Below are 27,865 nucleotides of genomic sequence, written 5' to 3' on the forward strand. Positions count from 1 at the left end.
TTTCTATAGGATCAGTTCTCAATATTGAGGTCATTATGTTAAGCATATGAAAATCTTTAGTTTTAATGAATATTGTCATATTACTTTTCCAGAAACACTGGGGTAAGTCACATCACCACCAACAATGTATAAGGGTGGGCATTTCCCTTTACTCAGCACTGGACATCATCACTTCTTTGACATTTTGCCAATTTAATGGAGAGTCGTTATAGCATTTCTGTTTTGTGTTTTCCTCACTACTAGAGAGGTTGAACATTGTCTTTTGTGTTTGGATGGCTGGAATTTCTTCTATATATCTTTTACACATTTTTTTGTCCTACTGGAATTTTTTGTCTTTTTCCTATCAATTGCAGAAGTACTTCAAATATTAGGAATATTAACAAATACCCTTTCACATGTGTTGCAAATAAATTTCTGCCTACCATTTGTATTTGTCATGGATTGTTTGTTTTGTATATGACTTTTAATGTAGTAAAATATGTCTTCTCTGTATGGCTATTTAAGTATGTGTGTGTTGCTTAGGAAATTCTCCCCCACTCCAAAAATTTTACAAATTAAAAGCATTTATATTGTTTTACTTTTCTTAATATTTAAATCTTTAATCCATTTGGAATCTATTTTTTGTGAATAATGTTATCTAATCATCATATCTTATTTATTTTCCATTGTATCTTCCCAATACTGTATCAGTTACTGAGTCATCCTTTCAAAACAGTGACATAAATCATTGCAGTCTTTGTTTTGCTGCATAAGCTAATTAAAAAGCCACATATTTAATTCTTCTGAAAAACTGGGAGAGATTATACCATAAGTCTTTCCCAAAAACATTTGATTGGAATTAAGTGGACATTTCATTTGTATTAACGAGGCTCCTGTAGGCACTGGAGTTTGTGGCTCCAAATATACACTAAAAAGTGTAAAGCTCCCTGTACCCTATTGCAATTTCAATTCTAGAAATAGCCATTTACAGTCAAGTGGTAGCTCTATAATTTGTAGCCTCTCTCTTTATATGTGTGTGCTTATAAATGCATTCATACCTATCTTTTTGTTTGCATATATGATTTGATTTTTTCAATTAAAATAAAGTTTCGATATCTTTTCATGTCAGCACATAGACATCATAAAGCTTGCATTATATTCCGTAGTATGAGTGTATTATAATTTACTTAGCCGCCAACCTACAGAGAGAAATTTACCTAACTTTTTTCCCATTTAAATAATGGTTTGATAAATATCATTTAACATACATATTTATGCACATAAGCAAATTTTTGTTCAATACATTCCTTACAATGAAATTAATAAGCCAAAATGTGTAAGCATGGTTTTTGATGGATAGTAACAAATTACTCCAATCAAATGTGATTCAGATAGTAGCACCTCATCAAGCATATCGTAGGCAGGAGGTGATATTTCATTTTATATAAGTAATCAAATCTTATTGTCAAGAGAATGTTTCTCTAATTACTATTTATGTGCATTTCCGTAGTTACTACTATGTCTTTTTGACGGTTTTTGTGTTTCTTCTATGAATTGCCTAGTCATCTCTTTTATATACTTTTAAAAAAAAGTGTGTCATTTGCCCTTATAAAATTTTTGAAATGCAGGAATTCTTTATATAGTCTGGTAAATAATCCTTTTATTTATTGCAAAATATTTATCATAATCAGTCCATATAATTTGTGTATGGAAAGAGGTAGGTATTAGATAATTTTATTTTCTCAATTACTGCAGCTTTGTGTTATTTTTTTGTTTCTGGTCATTCTAATTCCAACTCATTATTTTAAAAATGTAAGTTTGCTAATTCTTTTACATTTACTGCTGCAGATAAACTTCACAATCAATTTGTTGAGTTATATACAATTCCTAATAGAATTTTGATTGGATATCTTGTATTTTTGAAAGTTCTTGTCATATTATAGGCTTAGTTATGATTTAAAAGAATTCATTCAGAGACATTCATAATATATACCTGTGTCAGTGTATGCAGTGTACAGTATATATGCCTGTTCAGCAAAGTGGTTGGGAAGTGATTGAGAGAAGCAGAAATGGGGAGAAATGGTTTCCATGAATTGATAATTTTTAGAAAATACTTCCAAGATGATTCAGGACCCTTAGGATAGGCAAAGAATGTTTAAAATGTCACAAAGAGTACTAACCATAAAAGAAAAAAATAATAAATCAGATTTTTTAGTATTAGGAATTTCTGTTCTTCACAATACATAATTAAGAAAATGAAAAGCAAATTCCAAAGTGGGATGAGCTATTTGAAACACATGTGATTTTTTTAAAAAAGAAATTCTGTTTGATATCCAGAATATATAAAGAAATCCATCAACTTAACAATAAAAAGACAAGCATCCAAATTTAAAAATGGGCAAAATACCTGAATAGACATCTCTCCAAAGAAGATATACAAATGGCCAGAAAACACATGAAAAGATTCTCAACATCATTAGCCATCAGGGAAATGCAAATCAAAACCACAATGAGATACCATTTCATGCCTATTACAATGACGGCTATTAAAAAAGAAAACAGAAAATAACAAATGTTGGAGAGGATTCAGAAAAATAGAAGCATTCATTCACTGCTGGTGGCAGAATGTAAAATGATGCAGCCACTGTGGAAGACATTTTGGCAGTTCCTCCAAAAGTAAGTATGGAACTACTTTATGACCCAGCAATCCCACCACGAGGTATATGCCCAAAAGAATTGAAAGCAGGGACCCAAACAAATATTTGCACACTGAAGCTCAGAGAGACTTTATTCACCCTTGCCAAAATGTGCAAGCAATTCAAGTATCCATCGACCAATGAATGGATAAATAAAATGTGGTATACGTGTACAATGAAATATTATTCAGCTGTAGCAAGGAATGAAGTCCTGATACATGTGACAAAATTGGCGAACCTTGAAGACATCATGTTAAGTGAAATAAGCCAGGCACAATAGGACAAATATTGTATGATCATACTGATAAGAAATAAGCAAACTCATTGAGTCAGAATCTAGAATATAGGTTACCAGGGGATGGAGTGGGGGTAGGGAATGGGAAGTCAAGGCTTAAAATGTACAGGGTACCTATATGGAATGATGGAAATGTTTTGGAAATGTATGGTGGTGATGGTAGTACTACATTGTGAATGTAATTAACAGCACTAAAATTTATATCTGAATGTGATTAAAAGGAGAAATGTTAGATTGTATATATATAACAGAATAAAATAAAATTAAAAAAAAACCATGGAACTACAAAAAAGAAAGAAAGAAAGAAAGAAAGAAATCCTACCCAGTATTTATGAAGAACTCCTACAAAATTAAAAAAAAAAAAATAGATAAGTGAGTAAGTCTTGAACTAGCATTTTGCCAGAGAAAATATCCAAATGGCAAATAAGCATATGAAAAGGTGCTTAACACCAGTTCAATGCAAATAAAAACTCTGGTGAGATACCACTACACACCCACCAAAACGACTAAAGTGAAAAAGCCTGACAGCCGAGTGAGGACTGGCATCAAATGGAACTTTCATGTACTGCTGGTATAAATTGGTATAGCCACTTTGAATACCTACAGCATTTTTTTAAGTTGAGCATACACATACTTTATGACCCACCAATTCTGTTATTATATCTACCCCAAAAAGTGAATACATGTATTGTTAAAAGGAAATGTAGAAGAATGTTCTTATCAGCATTATCTGTAAAAGGTAAACACTGGAAACTACTCAAGTGTCCACCTCTAATTGAATAGATACATGCATTATTTTATATTTATACAATGGAATACCATATAGCAGTAATTTTAAGAAATAAACTGCTTTCACAACATGGGTAATATCACAGTCATAGCACTGAATGGATGAAATCAGACACAAAAGAGTATACATTGTGTAATTCTATTTCTAAGAAGATTAAGAACATGCAAAGCTAATGTATGGTGTTTTAAGTAAGAAGAATAGCTACCTTTGGGAACAAAAATTTGGTAATGAGTGGAAAGAACCTTGAGGAGTTTCCTAGGTGCTGTAAAATTAAGTGGTGAATATATGCATGTGTTCCCTTTAGGATAATCCATTGAACTTTATGCTTATGCTATGTGTAATTTTTCTTTATATGTTATTCATTAAATATTTATCACAAAGGTAATTACTGAATAGTCAAATGATAGTCTCTTCTTCCCATACAATCAAAGGAAAATTACATAATTTCTCTTTCACTTTTTTTACACAGTCAGCACAGGTTTTTCTTTGTTGACTTTTTAACTTTTCAACAATGTTCTTGATATTTGCATTAACCTGATCTCATCTGTAGAAAATCTTAGTTGTATAAAATGTGAAATAAAGAAGGGTATTGTAGAGCATCATTAGCCCAACATCGTTGGAGAGATTATTTGTTAAGTGGTAATATAGATAAGATATAGCAATAGCAGAAATTTGTTTTTAGTAATATGATACCTCCCATGTGGAGCAATTAGAAATGTTGGATAACATATAACATGCCTTAATAATATATAACTGTGTTTGCTAGAAAGTGGGGAAAATTCTAGGGGCCCAAAAACAGAGGAAAGAAAGAAAAAAAGCAAAGAGATAAGGAGGTAGGTGAATTTAATGCTCATAAGAGGGTTTAGAAGTCTCAAGAACAAATAGGTTTGGGTTTTAACGGCCATGTGGGATTAAGAAGAGGTCCTTGTGCCTCTGTGGGGGTGATTTGGAACCCTCAAATGGCAGCACCATAAATATAAAAGTAGAGTAATAGTTACTTCCCACTGATGTAGGGAAATAAAAAAATACTCATCTGTCTCAGCCTAGACTGTGGGTGAAATAAAAATATTTCTCCCAGGAACTTCATTTCCATAGGCCTGCCTTTCCAGAATCGGAATTTGATATGCATCATCTATTTGGTTTGGGAACCTATTCATTGAATTAACATAAAACATGATCCCAAACTGTTTATATTTCTGGTGAACCTTGCCAAAGCTGATGTTATGTCCTCTCTCAAAAAACACCCAAGGGTTGGCCCAAGCTACTCAGCCTTCCCACAGATAAACATCTATCCAGACATGAGTTCACCATACAAAATTACAAAACAATTCCCCATAAGAGAGTCATCAGAAATAACAACAATGGAATGAAATCTCCCAAGAATTAAAAAAAAATAGGATTATTAGAAACAGATTTTAAATAATTATTTTGAAATTATTAAAGATATACAATAATAAACTATATAAGACAAAGAATCTATGAAAAAGACCATACCGTTTTTAAAAAAGAACTAAATAGGGTTAACAACAGAGTGGTATATGGAAAAACTACCCATTGCATATTAATTAATAGGAATATCTGACCAACACTACACTAATACTAGGGATGAATATTTAGCAGCTGATAAGAGCTCTGGGATGTATTATGTTATGATAATTGTTTAAAGTTGAGAGTGATGGTGTTTATACAACTAAGTGAAGGTAATGTAAGAAACTGACCATTTATCTTGGGATAGAATATATATTAAGTGAACTTAGGAACCCACTACTTGACTTGAGGCGTGCTCTTGTGAAACTTAGGGTTGTAAATGGGAGACTGAACCCTCTTATATTTATGCCTAAGAAGCACCTCCAGGGAACCTCTTTTGTTGCTCAGATGTGGCCTTTCTCTCTTTAAGCCTAACTCAGCAAATAAATTCATTAACCTCCCCACCATGAGGGTCATGAAACCCAAGGGAATCAATCTCCCTGGTGATGTGGGACATGACTCCCAGGAATGAATTTGGCCCAGTAGTGAGGGATTGAAAATGCCTACTTGACCAAAAGGGGGAAAAAAGAATGGCAACAAGCTGAGGTCATATAGGCTGAGAGATCCCAAATAGAGTTGAGAGGCTATCCTGGAGGCTTCTCTTATGCAAGATCCAGGTAGACATTCCAAAATGGCCACAGTATGCCAGGTCCTTACCCAAAGTAGTCCCCAAGTACCTAAGTCCCTACCTGAGATTCTGTAAAAGATTCACTCACTAAGTTTTATCTCTTAGACACTCAAATCCACCAGAGTGTTGCTATGCCAGACAGGTCCTAAAACCCAGAGGCAACAGCCTCTTTAAGAACAGTGATCACACAGCCATGAGTATGCTCAGGCTTCAGAAGAGGCTCACCTCCAGTGTCCTCTGCTGTGGCAAGAAGAAGGTTTGTTTGGACCCCAGTGAGACCAATGAAATCACCAATGCCAACTCACATCAGCAGATTTGGAAGCTGATCAAGGATGGGCTGATCTTCCACAAGCCGATGACTGTTCATTCCCGGGCTCGATGCCGGAAAAACATCTTGGCCCGCCGGAAGGGCAGGCTTATGGGTGTAGGTAGGCGAAAGGGTACTGCCAATGCTCAAATGCCTGAGAAGATAACTTGGATGAGGAGGATGAGAATTCTGCAGCGGCTCCTCAGAAGGTACCGTGAATCCAAGAACATTGACCACCACATGTATCACAGCCTGTACCTGAAGATGAAAGGGAATGTGTTCCAAAACAAGCAGATGCTCATGGAACACATCCACAAGCTGAAGGCAGACGAGGCCCGCAAGAAGCTCTTGGCTCACCAAGCTGATGCCCACAGATCCAAGACCAAGGAGGCTCACAAGCACCGTAAGGAGCGGCTCCTGGCCAAGAAGGAGAAGATTATCAAAGGAGGAAGAGACCAAGAAATAAAGCTCCCCTTCTCAACTGTACATAGTGGCCTTGGCAATTATATAACTCAATCATTCACTAAATCAAGCCTCTAAAAAAAAAACAAAAAACAAAAGATCAGATGCAGCCCCTTCCCCATACTGTTGACACCCTCTTTCAATATGAACAAGTTATGATGCTTACTGCCTAGACACCACTGAAGATGGAGAAAGAGATTAAGTTTGAGGAAGGTGTAGCAACAAAGATAAGATTTAACAAAGGTCTATGAATACTGAAACCTTACATAAATATATATATATATTTAGATGCTGGGGTGTTGGAATGGCTGGAAGGAGGTAAGTGACATGGTGGAACTGTAACCTATAATATCCTTTGAAATTTGCTTTATAGTTACTCATTGAATTGTGCTTTGAAAGTCTTCACCTTTCTGTATATACCTTATATTGCATAATAAGGAAAGAACTAAAACTGTGAAACTCTAACCCATAATAATTTTTGAAATTACTTATGTAACTGCTTGTCGAGCTGTATATCGAAAATTAACACCTTTCTGTATGTATGTTATATTTTACAATGATGGAAATAGCTGAAGTTGTGGAACTGTGATCCATGACATTCTTTGAAATTTGCTAACTACTTGTTACATTGTACTTTCAAACTTAATCACTGTTATGTATATATGTTAAAGTTCACAATAAAAAATGCATTAAAAAGACTCACATGAGCATCTCAGTTGACACAGAAAAGGCATTTGACAAAATCCAGCACCTTTCTTGATTAAAAAGCCTGAGGAAACTATAAATAGAAGAAAACTTCTTCAACATGATAAAAGGGTATATATGAAAAACCCACAGTGAACATCGTATTCAATGGTGAAAGAATGAACGCTTTCCTCTTAAGAACAGGAACAAGACAACAATGTCCATTATGACCAGTGCTGTTCAACATTGTACTGGAAGTGCTAGCCTGAGTGATTAGTCAAGAGAAAGAAAAAAAAGCCATCCAAATTGGAAAGGAAAAAGTAAAACTATCCCTATTCACAGATGGCACAATCCTATATATAGATAATCCCAAAGAAACCACAAAAAAAGCTACTAGAGCCAAGAATGAATTCAGCAAATTGGCAGGGTAAAAGATCAATACACCAAGATCAGTGATTTTTCTATACACCAAGAATGAACAATCCAAAAATGAAATCAAGAAAACAATTCCATTTACAATAGCAACTTAACAAATAACATATCTAGGAATAAATTCAACCAATGATGTAATGAACTTGCACACAGAAAACTGTAAATCATTACTGAAATAAATTAAATATGACCTAAACAAAGGAAAGATATTCTGTGCTCATGGTTCAGAAGACTTAATATCATTAGGATGCCAATACTACCCAAGCAATTTGCAGATTTAATGCAGTCCCCATCAAAATTCCAACGTGTCCTCTTCATGAAATTGAAAAGCTGATCATCAAATTCATTTGGCAAAGCAAGTGACTGTAAATAGCTAAAACTATCTTCGAAAGAAGAACAAAGTTGGAGAACTCATATTTCTTGATTTCAAAACTGATTACAAAGCTACAGTAATAAAAACAATGTGGTACTGGATATACAGCATGGAATATAATTCAGTATAGAAATAAACCCATAACATCTATGCCTAATTGATAAACACACAGGGAGACAGATGGATAGATGGATGGACTGCTAAGTGGATGTAGCAAAATGTTAAATTTGGTGGATCTAGTATCTGGTGGGAGGCATATGTTGGAGTTCTCTGTATGGACTTTTTATTATTTTTGCAACTGTCCTGTAAGTTTGAAATTAGATCAAAATAAAATGTTTAAGGAAAAAAAGGAAAAAAAGAACTAAATCTTACTTTGAGGGTTTAAAAAGTAAATTGACGGATTAGGCGCCAGTGAAGAGAGGATAAGTGAATTGGAAATAGAGCTGGAAAAAAAGTACTCAGAATGTGTTACAAAGATGCATTAAAGCATAAAGCAATAAAGAAATGGAAAATGTAAGAGAAAAATCAATGTCATGAAGGAGAAAACAAGAAGTTCCAATCTAAACTAATGGAACACAGTAGTAACAATAGCAGAAAATTTAAAATGATTTCAGTTGCGTGGATCAGGATAGGACACTTGATTAGGAGAGAACTAATTAGTCCAGTGCTTAGGCATGTGTATCAGAGTTGCAGTATGTGAAGGCAACTTCAGGGAACCCAATTAAAGAAAGACAAGCATAGAATCTGTGGAGGCTGTGGTATATGGCAGGAATACAGTACCTGAAGAACAGAAACAGATTTTAGTTACAGAAATCAGGGTCACAAGTCAGAGAGACATTAAAAAAAAAATGAAAGGGAAAGCAATGAAGATTTTTAAAAAGGAAAAAACAGATGGGAAAAATAAAAGAACAGCAACAATAATAATAATAATAATAATAAAGAATGAAAAGAACCAAGAAAAGACTGGGTTAGAGCTAAACCAATGAGTTATGGTTCTATGTCTGCTTATATTATACCACCTGGGAAATTTTGGAAGGGGCTTTACCTATAGATGGGGACTCAGTTGAGCAGTGGTATATTTAGCATGGACTTTGAGTTAGACTGGTTTGAGGCCCATTCCATATCCTTTACTGACTCTGTTATCTTAAGAATATTACTTACCCTTCTTAGCCTGAGTTTCCTGAATATGATGCAATACAATGCAATAAAACTCACAAGAATAACTTGTGAGAATTAAATGAGATAAAATGTAAAACACAATACAGGGCACAAGGTAAACAGTAAATAAATGGTAGCTATTATTTTTATCATCACCGATCTGAGAGATGGTACTGGCATGTAAAGAAAAGGAAACTCATTTTCCCATCACATGGCTTGGGATTCACCCTGAATCCACTTGCAAGCAGCTTTTACACAGCCAATTAATAGTTTTGGATTTTATCCTAAGGAGGATTTTCAAAGGGAAATGACAAAATAAGATATTTACTTTTAAAAGAATACTTTCTGAAGGATTCAGTTTCTAATTATGGCAGTATCCCAACAATTATGTGTCTTTGTCAGTATGTGTGTGCATGTGTGTATTTCTACATATATGTGTGTGTGTGTGTGTGTGTGTGTGTGTGTGTGTGTGTGTGTGTGTGCAGGCAGAAACTACCAGGGATTTGACCCTTGAAAGAATTGAAAGAAGGAACCCACCACACTGGGTGAGATCCGTATTTTGATAATGGTTGTTCCCTGGAAAACATTCCCATGCCTAAGTAATGCAAACATCTTGAACTAGCATAAATCCATAGTCCTTTGGTTTAAGGTGTGAGAAAATGAAGCTTATGGCTGCCAAAATGCTTAGAAATTGAATTTGAAAAATGTTTGAAATTGAATATCTCCAAAAGGAGTATACCATGGAGGATGGGAAGAGTCTTAAGTTCTGTGTATAAACCAAATTCTGTGTACAGACTCTCAAATCCTTGGCTGAACCCCAAACCATGAATAAAGGAGACATCAAAAAGCACAGCAGTCATTCAAATAGAGATATTAAATAGGCAGCAATTGTGCACAAAGTTATGGAGCTCAGGAGATTTGCTGGAATGAAGACATACATTTCAAAATACAGACTTATTGTAAAAGGAAAGTTAGAGTAAAAGGGCCCAGAATGAACAGAACTCTGAAGAAATCCAATATTGGCTGATTTGTTAGAGGAAGAAAAGCAGCCGAGAAACATCCTGGGAGATGTGGGTCACAGAAGCCAAGGAGAGAAAGTGTTTGGAGGAACAAGGAATAAAAAACATTGTCAATTGGAATAGCTAGAAGTAAATACCTGAAACTGTCAAACTGTAACCGAGTAGACTTGACTCTTGAAGATGATTGTATAGCAATGTAGTTTACAAGGGATGATGGTGTGATTGTGAAAGCTTTGTGGATCGTACTCCCTTTATCCAGTGTATGGATAGATGAATAGAAAAATGGGGACAAAAAACTGAATGAAAATAGGATGTGGGGAATGATTTGGGTGTTCTTTTTTACTTTTATTTTTTCTTATTTTTACGTTTTCTGATACAAGGAAATTGTTCAAAAAATAGATTGGGGTGATGAATGCACAACTATATGATGGTACTGTGAACAGTTGATTGTACACTTTGGATGACTGTATGGTACGTGAATGTATCTCAGTAAAATTGAATAAAGGAAAAAAAAAAAAAACAATGCCAAGACTTCTAAAATGGTAAGCAGGATCAGGACAAAAATTTCTATTGGATTTAGGAATGTGGATGTCATTGGTGATACTGAATGTTGTTTAAATCAATTTGGGTTGGTTGGTGAGTTGAAGAGTAAGTTGAGGAAATGGAGCTAATGAATATAGAAAGGTACACAATCTTTTAAAGAAGTTTGGCTATAAGGAGAAGGTAGAAAGGTGGTAGTTGAAGTGGAGGTAGAATGCTCAGGTTTCTCTGATGTGTTGGTGGTGTTTTTAAGATGGAGAAGGACTGAGTATCTGTTGCTTCCTGTAAAATCCCAACAGAAAGCAGGCAGTAGCAGGAAGAAGTTGAAATGTTACTTCCTTGAGAAGTCCAAAGGAGACATAGAACAGAGTTTGGGAGATAAGCTTAAAACAAGGACAGAAACACCTCTTTTATTTTAACAAGAAGCAAAATAAAAGTATGGGTATGGATGTAAGTAGTTTGATAGGGGGAAACTAAGAACGTGCAGGTCTGTTGACTTCCGTTATCTCCAAGAAGCAGAAATACTGAAAATATAGTAAAAGGAAAAAAAAGTTTAAAATTATGTGGAGGAGAGACAAAGTTTGAAAGAGTTGTACAGGATGGAAATGAAGAATGCTGCTTCTCTTTGGCCAGCAAAAGGAATTTTTTTTTTTTTTTTTTTTTTTTTTTAAAGCATACTTCCTTTCTCTAGGGCTGGTGTTTACCATGACCCACTTGAAGCTTCTTAGTACCAGCTTTGTCTGCAGGGTCATGGGCAGGAAATCAATGCATTCTACTTGGTGGCTGAAGCCTGCATTACTAGGTGATCATTTGGTGAGCTTTTTGAGGGATAGAGATGTCAGGGCAGATCCAAGAAGCTGTCCATGATGAGTCCGAAGAACTTTCCAAATGAAAATGAGAATATTAATTTTATTGTCTTAATCCATGTACTTTTATCATATGATAAACCTTAAATATTGTAAACAATTAAATATTGATCTGAATCCAAAGCATTTAAAGGTGCCAATTCACTGGACCCAAGCCAAGTTTTAACACTTGTTGGGAATAAATTAATTTCTTGACAAATGCTTATGTTTTCAAGAATACTGATGCATTTAATAAACTACATTTCTCATTTAGGTATTCACTGGAATATTCACAGCAGAAATGTTTCTGAAGATAATTGCCATGGATCCATATTATTACTTCCAAGAAGGCTGGAATATTTTTGATGGTTTCATTGTGAGCCTTAGTTTAATGGAACTTGGTTTGGCAAATGTGGAAGGATTGTCAGTTCTCCGATCATTCCGGCTGGTAAATTAACTAGGAGTATCCATTCATTTTTTTATAATTAATTATGTCTTCAATTTTAGTTAGCAGTAATTACAAGATTTCCGACAATTATAATATTATTCAAATGTATTTCTAAAACAAATCAGATTGCCTCTCAACCGGGTGGTAACATCTTCTTTATCATAACATGAATGGATAGGTAAAGTTTATTCAAATGAATCAAAAGTTCTCTTATTAGTAATTGAATGGCAGGGCTAAGGGTGAGAAAGAGAGAGGGAATTACAGATAAATCCACCATCACTATCAGACGCCATAGTCAACTCTCAGTTACCTGATGTTTGCTTTACCATGGGTTAGGCTTGGTGGAGGCCTAAGATGGGCGCTCCTTTCTGTCAGGGGCACAAGAATTATGAAGTTGATAATTGCTCACCTTGCATTCATTGAAACCAAGATTTGAGATTGGAGACAGTGGTTAAAAAAAAGACTGGATAAGCAGACGGAGTTTCCCACACTTCTGCTCCTTCAACCAGAGCAGCAAGTCAGCATATCCACTCTCCAACAAGATTGGCCTGTATTATGTTTTGTTAGTTTTGAAGAGTCTTTCATTTATTCTTTATACTTCATAAGTCAATGGATCTTTTAAAATTGAGCAAAATATCATTTGATACATTTCCATTTAAAGTTTTAATATGTTTTTGGTGCTGTTACTTTGAGTTGGCTTCAACTTTTTGTGACTTATTTATAAATAACAGAGATTGTAAATAGTTATCAAAGGCAAGTTCCTGTTGGTGACTTAGCTTAATGGTGATTAGTCTCAAAACTTTGCTGTGAAATCTGTTTAGAATTTTTGTTACCACTTTCAGTCCAAAGTTGTGTTGTGACCCTTAGAGCTCTGGTCCTCAAGAATGGCTATGAATCTAATTTGCAGTCAGAGGATGCAAAAAATAAAACAAAAATTATAAATGATTATATATTAAATAATATGGGAAAATTCTTTCTAAAATATTTAGTAAACCTTCAAGATAATGTGATGCAGTTTGGGGAAATAGGAAGCAAAATTAGTGTCTTACTTAGTGTGTTAAGCTCTTTTGCATAAATTATTTTCTAGGAATAAACTAAACACTTTGGTGCTCATGTTCATTCCTTTGGGTTGCTTCAGTGCCATTTAATAATGTACTACTCTAGGCCTGACATGCATTGAAACATCAGATAAAATATTGCTGCTGTTAACTGTAAATGGTACTTTAGAGACTTCTATGAGCAAATACAACCAATGTGTCAAACACAGTGACCAAGAGTTATTTCCACACTATATAATGAGTTAAGTCACCAAAGTCATAAAGATTGACAAAATGCAGTTTCCTACTTAAGTCTAAGTATTTCTTCTTTGGGTATAATAAATCTGCTTTAAAAACAGCCTAATGTTGCAGCAAACTAAAGCTATAGTAAGATAAAAATATCTAAAGATTTGAAGAAAGTAGTTGGTTTTTGCTTGACCTTACATAACTTGAGTTTTAATACGTTGTGCATTTGTGGACTTCAGCGTGATATCTCAAGTGAGCTGAAAGATAAATCCATATTGGGTTTTCGAATAATGAGACTCTACTTCTCTGAAACAGAGTCTCTGCTAATTAACAACTATTTAATCTTAGATATCTTAGTTTCTTACAAAAACATAAATGATGGGATTCTATAAAATTTGGCATATCTTATTATTAAAGTGTCAATATAAGACTGTGTGATATAATTATCTTATTTACAATGTAGCCCATTTCAGAATTAAAAATAAATATCCAATGGTATCAAATAACTGCTACATTTGCTGAGTAACAATTCAGCACACAAATAATCCATCACCCTACAATTGAGACAGTTAACACTGTAGAATTTCTCTGTAAATAAAATTAGAGTCTTCAGAAGGCAAGCTAGTAACAGCCTTCATGCTTTCTTTTCCAGCTTCGAGTTTTCAAGTTGGCAAAGTCTTGGCCAACTCTGAATATGCTGATAAAGATCATTGGAAATTCTGTGGGGGCTCTAGGTAACCTCACCTTGGTGTTGGCAATCATTGTCTTCATTTTTGCCGTGGTCGGCATGCAGCTCTTTGGAAAGAGCTACAAAGAATGTGTCTGCAAAATATCCAATGATTGTGAACTCCCCCGCTGGCACATGCACGACTTCTTCCACTCCTTCCTGATTGTGTTCCGTGTGCTGTGTGGAGAGTGGATAGAGACCATGTGGGACTGTATGGAGGTTGCTGGCCAAACCATGTGCCTTACTGTCTTCATGATGGTCATGGTGATTGGAAACTTGGTGGTATGTAGAAAAACATTTTCCTCACTTTCTATAAAAGATCATATAATCATAAAAAAGTATGTTCAACTGAGAAATGTTTTATATGATTGTTTTGTATCAAAGCCATTTTCAGGTCTAGGTTATTCATGATTGCAGGAGCCTAGGTATAGTTTAAACTATTGAAATCCGTGTAAATCCTTAAAATACCTTTTAAACTTAAGTCTTCCTCACTAAATCTCTTACTATTCCATGGAGAGAGACACTTCTGGCTTTTATCTTTCAGTTCCTGTATTAAAGCATGTAAACAGTCACTCACTTTATTTGTAAGTATTAACTATAGGATCACTTGAATCCAAATGTGGGTATCGTACAAATTGAAGTTTTTTAAAGAAAGTAAATTAGTCATCATCTCAGTCTATATGTCACTGTTAAAAGTACATGGGATATTTAGTGCCTAGAAACTACAAATAACATTGACTCAAAACATTCATTTTTACCCATGTAAAATGAACTCTACCCAGCACCACTGTTAGGAGTCCCCCCCTCACTGTTATATCCTTCTTTTGTTCTGCATGCTTGAATAATCAAGGAATCATGGACATTGTCAATTAAATCCTAAAAAAAATTATATGCCTCAGTCTTTTTCACATAGAAATGCCTGATTGCTTAGAAAATTACCACTTTTTTGAGTGCCCAGAGCGGATTTAGAGTCACTCATCTTTTAACTCTGTAAAACCAATAGAACTTATTTTTGGAGACTCAATTTGCAGATTAATAAATGGTTTTATTTGTGACAATATTTCCACTTTGCAATTTTTTAACTCTGTATTAACATCATGATCACAGTATAATAAGTATTTATTGTATCTTCAACCCTTGTATAAACATGGTGACCACAACTTTCTGAACCAAAAATTGGGTCTTTTGATCTAGCAATAAATATATTTTTTTCTAATCCATAAGTTATCTAGGTGCAAAAGTTGATATAAAGACATAAAAATCAAATACTATTTAAACATTTGAAATCATCTTTGGTTTTAGGAATAAAATTACAATAAATTATCAGTGTTCCAGAAAATCTATGTTACATTGTCAAAATACTTAGCATCTCAAACAGCAATTTTTTTTCTTTTTCATTGTACCAAGCTAGATAACTGAGATTTTTCTTTTAGCTCTGAGTTTAATATAGAAGTTTTGTATAACGATGACCTTCAGTAATTTTGTAATGACTAAAAAGGAAATGGTGCTAATATTACTTGATACTGGCCAGATTTTTTTTTATTTCATTTACCTTTTTTAGGCTACTTTATCATGAACTAGAGGAAATAACTATTAGCAAAAAAAAAATGTGTAAGAAGAATTTTAGAAAATTTATATTCAAGAGCAATTGAAACAACAGAATGTTTTGATCACATATTTTTCTATTGCATTTTAGGTTCTAAATCTCTTCCTGGCTTTGCTCTTGAGTTCATTTAGTTCTGACAATCTTGCTGCCACTGACGATGATAATGAAATGAACAATCTCCAGATTGCTGTGGGAAGGATGCAAAAAGGAATTGATTATGTTAAAAGAAAAATACGTGAATTTATTGAGAAAGCCTTTGTTAGAAAACAGAAAGCTTTAGATGAAATTAAACCTCTTGAAGATCTAAATAACAAAAAAGACAGCTGTATTTCCAACCACACCACTGTAGAAATAGGCAAAGATCTCAATTATCTTAAAGATGGAAATGGAACTACCAGTGGCATAGGCAGCAGTGTAGAAAAATATGTTGTGGATGAAAGTGATTACATGTCATTTATAAACAATCCCAGCCTCACTGTGACCGTGCCAATTGCTGTGGGAGAATCTGACTTTGAAAATTTAAATACTGAAGAATTCAGCAGTGAGTCAGATATGGAGGAAAGCAAAGAGGTAGGAATTTTTAAATGAGAAGATATTTTGTATTGTGTGTTTCTGTTACTTAAAAACTATCAGACAATTTAAAAATTGTATGTTTTCTTTCTGTAAGGAAATAGGAAATATCTGTTGACACATTTTCTATGGCAAAATTGGTGATAGATATGATAGATTAAAATATAAATATAGAAGTAATGTGCTGATTCATTTTTTCAAAAATTCATCCTTTTTAACTCAATAATACTAATGTACAGATTAATATGAACTTTTTAAAAGTATTTAAAAATAATTTTCGATTTGTAAAAATGCCTCAGTTTATCTACTTTCTTCCTTATAATTCTCCACAATGGTGTTTTCTGTATACACTAAAAAATTATTTGATGGGAGGGTAGTTCTGCTTCTCAGCTTGTTACTTTCTTGGCTCTTATGAAATAATTCATTAAAGCTGATCTTAGTTTACAGAGGCATATTTATTCACAGAAAATCTGATTGGGATCTTGGCTTGGTATTTACATACAGTTTCATATTTTCTGAAGTAAATAATGTTTTCAAGGAAAAGAAAGTATTGATGAGGAATCACCCTGAAAAATATTTTCACCCCTACTGAGCCGTGTGTACACTGTTAAAACAAACAAACTAAAAAAACTTAGTACATTGTAGTATGTAAAGTTCTGAATTTACCAACTACAGTATGAAGCTTGGTAATTTAAATTATTCTTTGATTTAACAAGAGGAGTATGAATAAGTATAAGAGTGAGTATGCTTTCAGTTCATTTATAGATTAGTAAGTGCAGAGTTGGAGGTATGCAAAAGAAGGAACTTAAAACTTCACGTTTAGTTTTTTAACTGTACATAAATGAAGACAGGAGTCCCAGTGACTAAAGTTTCCATAAACTAACAAAAATAACAATCAAAAACAGAAATTCACCCTTTCCCACCACTTGAATTGATTGTTAGGGAAGATAAAGGTCCCTATTTCTGTTTCATTCTTAAAAAAAAGAAGGTAGATGATTTGGTGAGTTTGGGGTAGTGAAAGATAAAACTTAAGTAGCATGACAAAGTCACAATAACATGATTAGGAACCATTTGATGAAATTATGAGGAAAAATATATTTCTAAAAAGAAAATTTTACATATTTCAGCCGGTATTCCTATATTTATTCCATAAAATTAGAAAAGAATATGCTATTTTCCATTCTTTCTGATTTATAAGGTAGGAAGTATTGCTAATTCAGTTTTGACTAAGTAGAAGTAGAGGCTAAGCCTGATAGTCAGTGAAACTTTAAATATAGATAATAATATAAATTAATATAAATAATAGGGCCATCGCTACTAGTTTCAAAAAATAACTGATGTGATTCAAGGAGAAAGTAATAAAACCTTATAGCCAGGGACAAAGAACTACTGAAATTATTTGAAAAACTTTTGCTAACTAGACTATTATTTTTAAATGGACTATCTCAAGATTGGGTTAATAAAATTTTGTATGGACATAGCTGGTTGGGCTGTGCTGAGATGGTGGGGCCTAGTTTCTAGTATTATATATTACTAGAAGCTGAAGTCAGCCTTTAGAAAATAGAATTGAGTCATTAGAATTTAAATGTATATTCCCCTCTGATTATTTTGATATTATCCCTAATATTGTATATTTTCCCTTATAGTGAAGAAAGTCAATATTCATTTTTTATATGTTTAGTTTTAGAGTGTCATACAAACTAAGGGTGAATTATGAAAAATAAAATGTCAGAACCATCAGTCACTTTTTGAGTATCTTTTGAAAAGTAGTTAACTAGATAGCCAGTCTTTTTAATTTTCAGAAATGTTAAGGCCTAAGTAAGAATATGGCTAGGTTTTAGTCTTTGATTATTTTATGTGGTAGCTCTAATTAGAAAACAAAAGATAATTGAGACAATTATCCAAGAATTTCAAACATTCCCATCCAAAAACATTTACTCTTCCAGTCACTTTGGCTGATCATTTTCTCAACTGGTCAAATGAGATAGTGCTGTTAAAATATCACATGTAGAGAGGTTAGAAATGATGGGAGACTTGTTGCTACTCCTTTCTAAATAATTTCTTTAAATTAAGAGAAAAAAATTAGACACTTTTTCACTTTTGGAATCCCTAAACGCTTTTTTATAGGGCAGTTAACTGAATGGACCCAGAGGCTGTTTAGGTGTTCGAACTCAATTCTTGTCTGTGTCTTTGCCAAAATTGTGTGATTCTTTGATACTTTCTGTAGATTCCTCAGAGTATATAATTTAAATACATGCCATTATCTTATATACGTTGACTCTTACTATGTTACTTTTTACTATATTTAACGTAATTCCTTTCATACTTTTTATTTTGAGTGACTTTTTTTTAGAGTTTTTAATAATGTTTAAGGCATGCTTGAATAATTGTTTTTCAGAGTGAAATTTGGTAGTGCAATACGGTGTCCTTCACTGCTTACCATTTTACTTCTCACAGGAGTAAAATCCAGCTGGAGCCATCAAGAATGCAGCTCTGGTGTTTTTTAACCAGCCAGAGGCTCGTGCCACTACTTTTGCCCAGGTTACCCAAGCAAGTTATGCAAATATAAATATAATCCATTTCTAAATAAATTTTGACTGCCCTGCATGTTACTCAGCTACGTCCCTTGCCCATCCATTGGCAGTAAAATAGAAACGTGCAGCTGCTTTTATGCTGAGTCATATAAAGCATGGTCAGGAAAGTCTGACAACCCTAACATTTTTTAAACTTGTTTAGCTGCTAATTTTCTCACATAGGTTTTTATAGAAGTTATATTCAATGGAAAGAAAGTGCATGCCTTTATAAATTATTTAATTTCCATTTAGTATTACACAGTTTTAACATGTTAAGGACCTAGAGGAGAAATATAGGTGCTTTTTGGAAAAACACTTGGAGAAAAGCTTTCTCTCTCCTGCCTTTTCTTTTTGTTTTTTTTTAATATGGCCCCAATGAATGGAATGTGGTTGTAATTTTTTTTTGTTTCGTGTCATATTAAGTTTTCTGAAGGGTAATCTGCAAATTAAAGCAATCCCTTATTTATATACAAACTTCCCTAAAGGATGTTTTAATCTGATAATGCAAATGAATTGGAATGTTTATATTTGGGCTGCTGGCAGGATAGGCACAATTTTTATCTGCTTCATTTTAGGGAAAACAGCATAGCTTTATTTAGCAATCAATCAAAAGTATTTTGCATTTAGAATATGATTCCCTTACAGACTCTGTTGATATTTACCCCCAAAATTCCTAAGACTGAAAGAAAAAGAAATAAATGTCTTCTGTACATCAAAAAAAAATTAGTGAAAGACAGGCTTATAGATGGCAGGTTCATTCTAACAATAGATCATATGAACCCCTCTGCCCTGTGTGTTTTTTTTCTTTCCTCTATTTCATTTCATCCAGACCTGCTGGGAAACTTTCTCATGAAGAAAGTTATTTAAATACACCATACATTGCAGACTCCTATATAGGAAGAGAATCATTGTGAACAGTTGCTCGTTTATTGTTTTAAAATTAAGGGGTCTCCCTTATTATGTGAGTACACCAATGAAAGGAGCACAGTTCCATGTGCTTCCATTTGGTAGACCATTCTTGTCTTAATGTTGAAATCACGGTTTTGTGCATAAATATGTTAACCAAATTACTCAATCCAAAGTAATTATTCTTTTAAGAAATGTTAATTAATGCTTTGCTATTTAATGCAGTTTCTTCTCCATCTGTTATAAAAAATATAAAAGAACCCTCCATATAAGCATATTTGGCTCTTTGGAAGGAGCAATGTCATGCCATTCCTGGAGCATAATTTTATACATTGGAACAAAATATTCAATCACTGAAGTTCCCAATTCATGAGACATAATGTTTTATATGTTGGGGGGAAAATTTTCATATAAAATGGAATCGAAGATATATAATTGCTCACACATAAATATATATACACATTTACAAAGGGACTAGAGAGAATTATTTTTCCCTCATGTGTATTAATTTTTCAGAAAAGCATGAGATTTTGGTTCCTTAGGATAGTGGCTTTTTCCTCCATCATCTTGGAATGAGGCAAGTTTACTTTATTCTCTGAACATTCCATCTTATAAGTTGCAGCATAGAAAGGTTTATGAATGGAAGTACCAATCAGGCATATTATCTAACAGTGTATCTAGGATATTTAACTGGAGTAAGTGTGATGGAGCACAAATGAAGCAGGAATCTGTTTAAATTTATTTTCTTAGTCTCCAACCCTCACATTACTAGTTTCCAATTTCCCTGATTACCAGTCTGATCTGCCTCAGGGAACATTGCCCTCTCCCTGAAAGAGGATACTGAGTTGCAATACAAGGGAATGAGGCAGACAAAGATGTGTAGGGACAGTTTGGGTAAGCAATGTGGTATGGGTTCAATAAAAACCCATCTGTGTCAGGGTTCTCCAGAGAACCAGAACCAACAGGGTATATATATTGACATTTATTATAGGAATTCTCTGGGGATTGGCAAGTCTTAATTCGGTAAGACAGGCCACAAGTTGGAAACTTGATGAAAGTGACAGTGAATTACCCCAGAGAAACTTGCTGCCTAAAGTAAAGATAGAAATTATTCTTTCTGACTGTTGAAAGCCTTAGTTCTCCTTTTAAAACCTTCAACTGATTGGATGAGGATAATCCTCTCATTCCTGAAGGCTCTTTTGTTGATTGTGGGTATAATCTGCCATAGATGCAATCAGCTGACTGAGTTAGATCCATCTACAAAATACCCTCCTGGTAACAATCATCTCAGTGCTGACTTGACCAAACAACTGGACGCTATAACCCAGCCAAGTTGTCACATGAGATTAACCATCCCACCGTCTATGATTTTATCCAGGATAATGTGTGGTTCTCATAGGAAGGTTTTCCACTGAGATAGTGATTAACGAAGAAAAGGGCTCTAAATATCCTAATGGAGGAACAAAATGGTTCAAACGTGCCTTTGGGGCACTGGTAATCTGCTGAGGAGTAGGCTGGTATGACAAAGTTTCCTTTCAATAACCACAGAAAGAGATTTAAGATCCCTGTGATTTATGGTTTAGAAAATTTTATAATTCATTCATTATAAAGACTAAAATGATTTTCTGGTTGATGTATTATAATGACAATGGTACTTTTGATTTTGTCATCTTCCTTATTAAGAAGGTAACACCAACAGTTCCATTCTAGTATTAATGTGTCACTTTTGGTCTTAAAGCCTATTCCAAAGCAAGCAAGAACATCACTTCCATTGTTTCCATTGTTAGAATTTTTCATGTAAAATTACCTAGTGCTTCTTAAGTACAGATTAGTAATAGGATCCATGTGGAACAAGTGGTCTTAGAGACTAAAATAGTTAGACATGGAATATTTGTTTTAGTTTATTTTGAAGTTATCCCTTTTTTATCCCACTTTGTTTTATCAAATCAGGTTAGTCTATTCCTCTTTTATCCCAAATGATATGCAATCTTTACAAATTACATTTTCTTAAAAATGTATCTTAACTTAATAATGGGAAACAAGTGTGCCTGTAAAAAGTATGGAAACATGTAATTGGAAATTATTTTTCTCTCCCTTTTTTTGTTGCAGTTATTTATTTTTAGAAACATTTACTTTCTGAAAGAAGGGCTATTATTTTTGAAAATTGTTGTTTAATATAATTTATCAATGGTGTAGAAAGTTAAGGTTGCAAATATAGTGTTTAAAAATCCAAAATGAAATATTGTATGCCTTGATGTTTATTTATTAGATTTTTAGGCAAAATATGATTCTGCCTGCTTAACTTATGGACTATAATTAATAATTATCCAGCACTTCAGAAGAATACCAGCAGATTTTCAATGGGAAAAGCTCTGTAATATTAGGTTTCCACCAAAAAGAATTGTTCAACTAATATTTCTACCTGAAGGTAAATGATTGCCAATTCATAGCAAATAAAAATTGGCCATTCCTGTTTGATCCTGACATTGGAACACATCCATATTTTGTTAAAGATTAACTTGGCAAGGGCTGCTCTAACAATATTACTCAGTCTGCTTGTTTCCTAGAAAATAAGTACATGTAATAAAAGGAACCTAAACATCCAAATTTTACTAAGAGAAGTATAGAACTTGTCCAACTGTTCTATTTCTGATTAGTTAATATTTTGGTCTTTTACTCATGTGGCATTTTGCAGTGAATGAATCCCAGATTGGAGCCCTTACAAGTAACTTTTATTTGAAAATTCTTCTTTAAGTGCATTAGTTTGAATAGTTCCATATAATGATGTATATTTGGCAGTTCTAATTGGTGAATTTGCCCTAAAGTTGGGATTGATTTTAATTATGACCGTATCTAAAGCTGAAGATGTTTATGTTGTTAATTTTATTCATTTGATATTTTATGGGCCTTCACACATTTTAACATTTTTAATTATCATTATCTTATAATGCTGTGTTATTTGCTTCTTATGTTATTTTAAGAAAGTCAAATTGATGTTATCAGGAAATGTTTTATAAATCAGAATTTCTTGCTTAAGTCTCAGGATTATTGCTAAAATTAAACTTTTTTTATTCATGAAATATCACAATGTGTATTTAGCCCTACCCTACATTAATGTTTATAAAGATTATTAATAGAATTTGAACTAATACTGAAGCTCAGGATCATGAAACATGGAGATAAACAATATCACAAGCACTATCTTGAACCCACAATGTTTAATTATATAACCACTCTATTAAATGTTTTAAAAATGGTAAAGGTTGGCTTCACTTCTGAATCATGCCAAGTAGAATGTGGTACAGAAGACCCTGATTCTAGCTACTGACTCACTGACTTTTCAACAAGATGTTTAAACCCACCTTTCCTTCGCTAAAGTAGACTCTGTATTGGTAGATGTTTGAGGTTTAATGTGCAGCTTAACATCTTTATTTATAAACCAAGTCTCTGAAGTATAATATTCAAGTAATATCTTGAAAATAGGTAGATCCTGTGCTTTCCACTTCTTGGGAAAGAATGAAGAAGGATGCTTCTCCTTAAAGAGGTCCCATTTCCACTGGGCCTGTAGAATCATATAGATAGAATGGAAGAAGGGAAAACACTGTCAAAATTACTCAGTAGTAGTTGCCCTGCCTCCAGAGTTAAAATACAGTTTGCTTCATAGTCTTATCTCAGATCCAAATAATTAGGAGCCTGGTTTTTGAAGCAATACACTCTTGATTTTTAGAGTTGTTGGACATTGCTTATAGTACCAAGAAATTTGAAGGATTTGTGTTACTTTGCTCTTAAAAGAGAATATTATTTGTATTCCCTTGAATGTAAACTAAGTAGCAAATAGGAGGTATTAGAAGTAGTGAATGGTGAAATTAAAGAATTCATGCATTGGCCATCTTTTCATTTATTTAACACAAACATTGGTGATAGATGCTAGGAATATCTGATCTTTGCTTCAAAAAATTAAGTCTAGTAAGATACATCTTCTAGATACACAAAAAATGTTTATATTGCACTTTTGAAAAAGTAATAACATGACCTTTAAATGGATAAATAATTTAGCTCCAAGATAAAGGTATCTATTAATTCTATGTTAGTACTAAGACACTGTACTAAATAAAAGGCAACAATTGCTCATTCTCGTGTTTTTATTATGGTTTAAATAAGAGAAAATACAGGAATGCCTTTTATAATCAGAATTTTTTTTAAAACACCTAGATGATTCTTTCTTATTTTTAGCCAAGTATGACAAACTCTAATTTTAACCTTAGGACAAACCATTTGGTGACTTGTTACATTTGAATAATCCATTAGAAACAGACTATTTGCCTATTCATTCATTCATTCATTCATTCATTCATTCAATATTTAATGTTACATGAAAACATGTTGGGGATTTAGATTCTGCTCTTAGTATTGAACTATGTTTGTTGTATTATCCATAGAGCCTAGAATTCATGGTTTCTGCCTCCAAAGAGTTTACAAGCACATTAAGGAGACCAGAATTAATATATCTGAAACAATTTGACCATACAAACCCATATGTTATCAAAGGTCAGAATTTATATTATAAACCACAATAAGAATAATGAATAGCCTGAGGCACATATTGTGGGGTGGAGATGGGGTGGGGAAATTAGAAGTTTGGATTTTGGGGGGAGGAAGGGAGGTGCTTTATGAAAGAGAAGAAGCTGAATTTTTGCAAAAGATAGACAGTGAAAAAGGAAATGGTCATGGAGATGCAGGTCTTCTCAAATTCATTCAAAGTCTTAGCAACCCAACTACTTGGCAGAAAGAGTAATAATTGAAGTTACAGGGATCATCTAGGACCTTCTGATCATTTTGAACCAGGAGTCTCTGGTGAGACTCTGTCTGGTGACTTCTCCCAATCATTGTCAAGGGCTGACCATTCTGTCGTGAAGTCATATATTCACTCATTCATATTTTTAAACAATATGTACTGAGTACCTCCAGCGTACTCAGCACTGATCTAGGCAATGAAACAGTCCTTCTCTAGTGCCAGCCTGAGTGTGCAGAGCACCCTGAGTCTGGATCCACATTTGTCCCTTGGACTCACCCTCAGTTTCCCGCAAGCTGTGTTTGCAGTGTGATCCTTTTTCCTAAAGTTCTGTTTTCCGTTTCTTCTTGTGGGCTGTCTATAGTTCATCAGATGTGACTAAGCTTCACTTTTTCTGATTACTTATGTCATTTTTCAACATTCTGCAAATGACAAGATCAGTATTTTCAGTATGTAACAGCATCATTTGAATTAGATGAATGGAAAGATAGGAACCGTTAGTCATTTGTTAGTCAATTGGATGCATATGAATACAGCTTTACTTATCTAAGAAAGACTAACCCAAAGACAAAGGATCAGAAATTAGAAAATATCAAAAATTAGAATATTTGTAATAACTCTTCTTACTTTGATAGTTCATCTTAGAACAAAATATATTCAAATTTTGATGACAATATTTTGATTATCTGTCTAGGATTGTAATATAACTGATGTGTAGAAAAAGAAATCAACAACCTTCAAGCACCTTATAATATTATATAATCTTTGATTTAACTATTTTGGACAAATTAAAAAATAATCCTGAAACTGATTCAAAGAAGGCAGAAGTATCTAATATTGATACTTCCATCACCGTGTTGTTAAATTACGCAAGGCAAAAGCATTTTTGGTCTCATAAATATTATATATAAATATTTTTACTACATCTGCACCACTATGCCAAGTAAACATTTTATATGAAGAAAATCATTTCCACAAAATAGATCATCTTCCTGGGTGAAAATTCATCTAATCTTTAACCTAAACATGAGTAGAATGTTTCTAGTAGTGACTATAGCATCCATTTTATAGTTCAGCATACTTCGATGTGCATTTTAATCATGTGCTTACCTCATCCTCTTTATAAAATAGCTCTAGCCATTTCCTAATGTTATGCATCAGTGGTAATAACATTGTACCAGGTCTGAGAATGCTGTGGCCCAAACTACTCTGATTCCATGTGGCACTCACACCTGGCCCTGCATCATTCCTGCAGGATTTTAAGACAAGGTTAAAGACTGGGATCCCTTCATTTATTCTTACCCCAAGAATAACCTGGTCTGTCTAAAGTTTGTTGCATTTCAAGATTCAAAGCAATTTCTTTCTATTATATTTTTATTTTTGGTGATACTTGATTTAACCTAAAGGAAAGCAAAACAACAACCAAAGATTCATTTCTACCTGTGCCAACAGGGCAGGTAAGAGTGCCAGAGTAACAAGTAGTTTCCAAATGCACAATGAAATCAAAGGAGTGCATTGGCCAAAGAGAATGCAAAATATCAGCTCTTGCTATAAAGCTAACAATGTGCTGCTCTTTCCAGAATTAGAAAACTATAGAAGATATTTAATAACAACCAGTAGTATGTTTTCATGTCAATGAAAAGTGGATAAATTTAGATTGTTGCTGTTTATGTGCATTTGATCAAATCTTTTCTGCATTTGACATGAAAATACACTTGTGCAGCTTTTGTTGGTTGGGTCACAATTTTAGAATAAAACAAACTATATCATTCACAAACTAATTTATAAAAACAAGATCACAAAGGTCTGTGTGATCCTGAAAGCTTATGTAAACTTTCTGCAGGATTTTATTTCAGAATCATTATACATGGGCTTAAAAATAATTTGACACCGTTTTTTAAAGAAAACAAAAATACTGTGGTGCTGTATCTAATCTTGTGACCCCCCACCTCTACCAAAGCAGATTACCATTATGTTTAAGTTATTCTTAACTTACAGATCAAGGAAATGCATACAGAGGACTTGGGGGCATGCCTTATGAATTTTTAGACTTTGGAATAAGGAAAATATTGTAATTGCTTTTCTGTGGGATTGATTTTCAGAAGCTAAATGCAACTAGTTCATCTGAAGGCAGCACGGTTGATATAGGAGCTCCCGCTGAGGGAGAACAACCTGAGGTGGAACCTGAAGAATCCCTTGAACCTGAAGCCTGTTTTACAGAAGGTGAGTGGTCAGGAGGCTTCTATTTGCCTCCCTGCTCCCTTCTCTGGGCCTCTCCTCTCCTCTCATTTGTCTGCTTCACTCTCTTCTCTCTCTCTTTCCCCTCTTCTCTTGCTTTTTCTTTCTCTCTTACCTGTATCTGTTGAACAACTGTTTGCTTTTTATTTGCTTTTTTATATCAAAACGAAGGTAACTTTTAAAGAGGTAGTTTAGTTTAAGAAATTAGAATTTCTTATTTTTGAGGACCCTGTAACTCTAAGAAATGCTATCTAATTTTTCCATGGCCTTCTACAATACCTAGCAGGAAAGAAAACCAAATCATACATATTTCTCTTTAGCTTTAGGGAAAAAGGGTCATGGGAGTAATCTATCATTTACCATTTTGTTAAGTCATAATGTGTATTAATTGATAAATGTACATTTAAAACTGTCATTGAGCAACAGTTACCTGTATCTGTAAAGGTTAAGTACTTTTGATTAGCTCTGAATGCGGATAATAGTGAAATTACAAAATATATTATGAGTTGTAAAATATGACAAAACATGTTATTGGAGTGCTCTCAAAAGATTTTCTGAAAATAAAATTATATTATTTGAGGGATTGATATATTGTAACATTCATGTTGCGTGTCAAACCACCTCAAACCTCTAAGTATATTTAAAAACAGATGTTTGCTCACAAATTCATGCCCAGCTAGGTGGTTTTGCTGATCTTAGCTGAGCTCTATTGCATGTCCGAGGCCTCAGATGGGACAACTGGGCTAGTGCAGCTCCGCTCAATGCTTGTCTCCAACATGCTGGTCCAGGCTTGTTCTCATGGTACAGTCAGAGGAGCAAGAGAGGAAGCCTAAACTCTAAGGACTTGTCAAGCCTCCACCTATGTCAAGTTAGCACCTGTCCTACTCAACAAAGCAAAGTCACCTGGCCATTCCAGATTCAGTGTAGGAGGGCTACTGATGATACGAAGAGGCATAAAAATTTAGTGCAATGCCACAGGGTATGAAA

General features: G+C 33.9%; 2 protein-coding genes across 7 annotated transcripts in view; both read left to right on the forward strand.

The window, feature by feature from the left end:
- LOC119544096 (sodium channel protein type 2 subunit alpha) overlaps positions 1–27,865 on the forward strand; it is a 169,308-nt gene that overhangs the window by 110,409 nt on the left and 31,034 nt on the right. For all 6 annotated transcript variants that reach the window (XM_037849225.1, XM_037849228.1, XM_037849226.1 and 3 more), the window contains 4 exons: positions 12,010–12,183; positions 14,119–14,475; positions 15,890–16,369; positions 26,743–26,863. In XM_037849225.1, the coding sequence (XP_037705153.1) occupies positions 12,010–12,183; positions 14,119–14,475; positions 15,890–16,369; positions 26,743–26,863 (1,132 nt within the window). The remainder of the gene's footprint in view (positions 1–12,009; positions 12,184–14,118; positions 14,476–15,889; positions 16,370–26,742; positions 26,864–27,865) is intronic.
- LOC119544484 (60S ribosomal protein L19-like) lies at positions 6,109–6,762 on the forward strand. The gene has a single exon (XM_037849976.1). It carries the CDS (start codon positions 6,109–6,111, stop codon positions 6,760–6,762), a length of 654 nt encoding a protein of 217 aa, XP_037705904.1.

This window comes from Choloepus didactylus, chromosome 9 (genome assembly GCF_015220235.1).
Source record: "Choloepus didactylus isolate mChoDid1 chromosome 9, mChoDid1.pri, whole genome shotgun sequence".
NCBI classification, from domain to species: domain Eukaryota; kingdom Metazoa; phylum Chordata; class Mammalia; order Pilosa; family Megalonychidae; genus Choloepus; species Choloepus didactylus.